The 3,230-nt window shown below is 36.8% G+C and overlaps 1 protein-coding gene across 1 annotated transcript; it reads left to right on the top strand.

The window, feature by feature from the left end:
* The first annotated feature begins 1,291 nt into the window (after positions 1 to 1,291).
* Positions 1,292 to 2,434, top strand: LOC142110557 (serine/threonine-protein kinase SBK1-like). Its single transcript, XM_075193771.1, has 3 exons — positions 1,292 to 1,454; positions 1,759 to 1,961; positions 2,075 to 2,434. Exons 1-3 carry the CDS (start codon positions 1,292 to 1,294, stop codon positions 2,432 to 2,434), a joined length of 726 nt encoding a protein of 241 aa, XP_075049872.1.
* Positions 2,435 to 3,230: the final 796 nt, after the last annotated feature.

The following is a 3,230-nucleotide window of genomic DNA, read 5'->3' as shown; positions in this document are numbered from 1 at the left end:
AGGATTGAAGTTCATCTCACACTCACTATACAATGTCATTTATTGTTACTGTATTACACTATGTTGTGTTTTTATATGTTTGATGCCATGACATCACTTATTGGAGGAAGGATCTGAATGAAGTAACCCTTACACTCACCTCCAAATGTAAGTATTTTTTCAATTTTATTATCACCTTTATATACTGTTAAGAAGATCAGATTAGTTTTTGTATCTACTTACCTATGTGATTACAGCCAGAGCGCTGAAACTATCCTATATTTATTCTATTTATTACACTAACCCTGTAGTAGTTTAATACCATCAATTAGAAATGAATGTATCCAGTTTGCTAATTGAACATAGATGTATCTTTGTGATGAGTTGCTGTTTTGTGTAAACTTGATACATTTAATATTTCTGTTAGCCGGTATCTTCAAACTGTGAGTGTTGGAAAAGGTTCAGGGTGTTCATTAATGTCTTATAATTTCCGATCTAGAGAAACATTATGCACGTGGAAAACACATGAGTGACAGTTAGTTGGGGTGTCAAGGTGCGGTTAAGATATTCTCTTAGGTTTATATTAACCCTTTGTAACACACACATGAATGATAAAGCATGAGTTCTTTTCTCACGCATTCCTATAACAATCTTTAGGAATTCTTTGAAATGCAAATCCAGGAGAACAATGCCCAGTTGTTTACACAACATATGCACATTATCAATTAGCCAATCAGAAGGCACCAACATTTACCTGCTCCATCCCACCTTCCTCACATAAGCCAGACATCTTCCCATTCTGATTAGTGACTTTCTCTACTGCTTTAGACTCAGAGCGACTGTTTTATTACAGAATAGATTGCAATTTACCTCTGTTATATTGTGAAGACTTTTTTAGCAGTTTCCAACACTACTGAAATTATACCAGATATATTCAAGACTAAAGTAAACATTTCTCCAAGGTAAGATACCTATAGTCATTGTAGAAATGATTACATGTTTGTGATTTGAAATTCTAAATCTTGATCATTTTATTAATCTGTAAATTTAAAACATTGATTTACTAGCAAGTCTAATCAGATAATTGGTGATATCAAAGCTGTGTATTATAGAATAATGACTACTATTTATCTTCTACAAATACAAAAATAAACAATTATAATTGTCGTACATGTTATTTGTGTAGGACACTAGTTCCTTTTTTTTATATGGACAGGATTGCAAAAATAAAAATGTTTCTCTAAATATATTCCTAACATAACGTGGTGTTTAAAGTAAATAAAATATTGTTTCTGCCTTCATCCAGGATACAATGGCCTCCAGTGTACGTGATGTGGAGCTTACCCTGGAAGGATTGGTCTCCTTTGCTTCCCAGTTCCTGCAGGAAATAGAACTTGAGGACAGCTACCACGTCATGAAGGAGCTTGGAGGGGGTGGCTATGCTTCAGTGTTCATGGTAAAAGACATAAAAACAGGTCAGTGTGGTCAATTATCGCCCTTTTCATAATCTACATTTATGGGATCATTTTTCAGCCAGGTTTACAAGAGGCTGATATCCCTTGGACATTCCTTTTCTATATATGACAAAATTCACATGGTAACAATTCTCATCCTTACTGAGCCACAAAAATCATAAAACTGACCCAGCACGAGTCCTGTAGTCAAACGTTGCCATGTACTGTATAGTTCTAATTTCATTGCCAAATTATCATTGAATACTTAAATCTATCAGTTTTTTCCTATATGAATTCACAACTAACCATGACCTTTACTTCACAGATCAGAGAATGGCAGTAAAGATGATGGACAGGAAAAGAACAACTGAGGGAAATTTCCTCATGGAATTCAGTATCTCCTTCCTCCTCTCATCCCATCCCAATATCATTGGGAGTTACGGCATTGCGTTCAAGACCAGTGACCACTTTGCTTTTGCCCAGGAGCTGTCACCAGTGGGTGATTTGTTATCTCTCATTCTACCCAATGTAAGTACAAGTCCTTGAATTGATTTTACATCAACTTGGTGCTTTAAACACTTTTTACCTTCTCATTGTAACATGTTTAAAAGATGCTGAATCAATTGATTTATTTTTTTCAGACTGGACTTCCAGGAGACACAGTGAAGAGATGTGCAGTGCAGATCTCCAATGCACTGGAATTTATAGAAAATAAAGGACTGGTGCATATGGACATTAAACCAGAGAACATTTTGGTGTTTGATCAGCACTGTCATTGCATTAAAATTTCTGACTTTGGTCTTTCACGTTTCAAGGGAACAGCAATTCAAACCAAGTCTGGGACTGGCTCTTACATGGCCCCTGAGATGTGCCAGCTTACTGACAAGGATCGTTTGGTTGTAGACTCCACTCTTGATGTGTGGGCATTTGGTGTTGTTCTTTATTGCTTGCTAACAGGAGAGTTTCCCTGGCAGTTGGCAATGCCTAGAGACAAAGAGTAGAATAGATTTGTTGAATGGCAAAATCACAGCCAGCTTGACGATGCTCCCTCACCGTGGAACAGGCTGCCTGTTGGAGTGTTGAGGATGTTTAGTCATCTTTTAGCCATAAACAGTAGTCAGCGAAGCAAATCTACTGAAATCTTGAGGTTCATGGGTGAGAGTTGGAAAGCAGAAAGACGCCAGAATGATACTACAGACAATTTTCCTGTACAATCAGAGCTCTCATGTTTCAGCAAGAATCTATCTTACATCCCAACAGCCACTTCAAACAGCAGTGAGTCCATTCAGTCTGTTATTAGCGCCATGTCACGTCATTTGAACACTGATAGTTTTGGCTTGGAGTGTGAGGAGACACCAGATGACTGGCAGAATAATGCACCAAATCCACGGATACTTCTGCATGATGAGATATCTCTACATGTCGGGGCAGAGGTGGAAATTGGGTGAACACTCAGCAGTAACTGTGTCTCATGGCTTTGTGAAGACATCAAATATGCTCTTCTCTTATTATGCAGGTAAGTTACTTGTTTAGGAAATAATGTCACTTCCAGAGCACTGATATCTGGAGATATAATGTAAATAGAGAATCTTAAACTTGTTCATACCTTGATTTACCAGTCCTTTTAATTGTCCACTCTGTATCTAAAAGGAAGTAAATACTAGTCTGCAATTGAAATATCTAACTTATCCTACAAAATCACTTTTTCCCCTGGAGTAATTACATGTATTGTTATATAGTATTATGCAGTGTTCATTAAAATAGATTTTCTAAAATCAGTGATAGTGTAAAATGCTT

This window comes from Mixophyes fleayi, chromosome 1 (genome assembly GCF_038048845.1).
Source record: "Mixophyes fleayi isolate aMixFle1 chromosome 1, aMixFle1.hap1, whole genome shotgun sequence".
Taxonomy (NCBI): domain Eukaryota; kingdom Metazoa; phylum Chordata; class Amphibia; order Anura; family Limnodynastidae; genus Mixophyes; species Mixophyes fleayi.
Note: the sequence above shows the minus strand (reverse complement) of the source record. Positions and strands in the feature narration are given on the sequence as shown.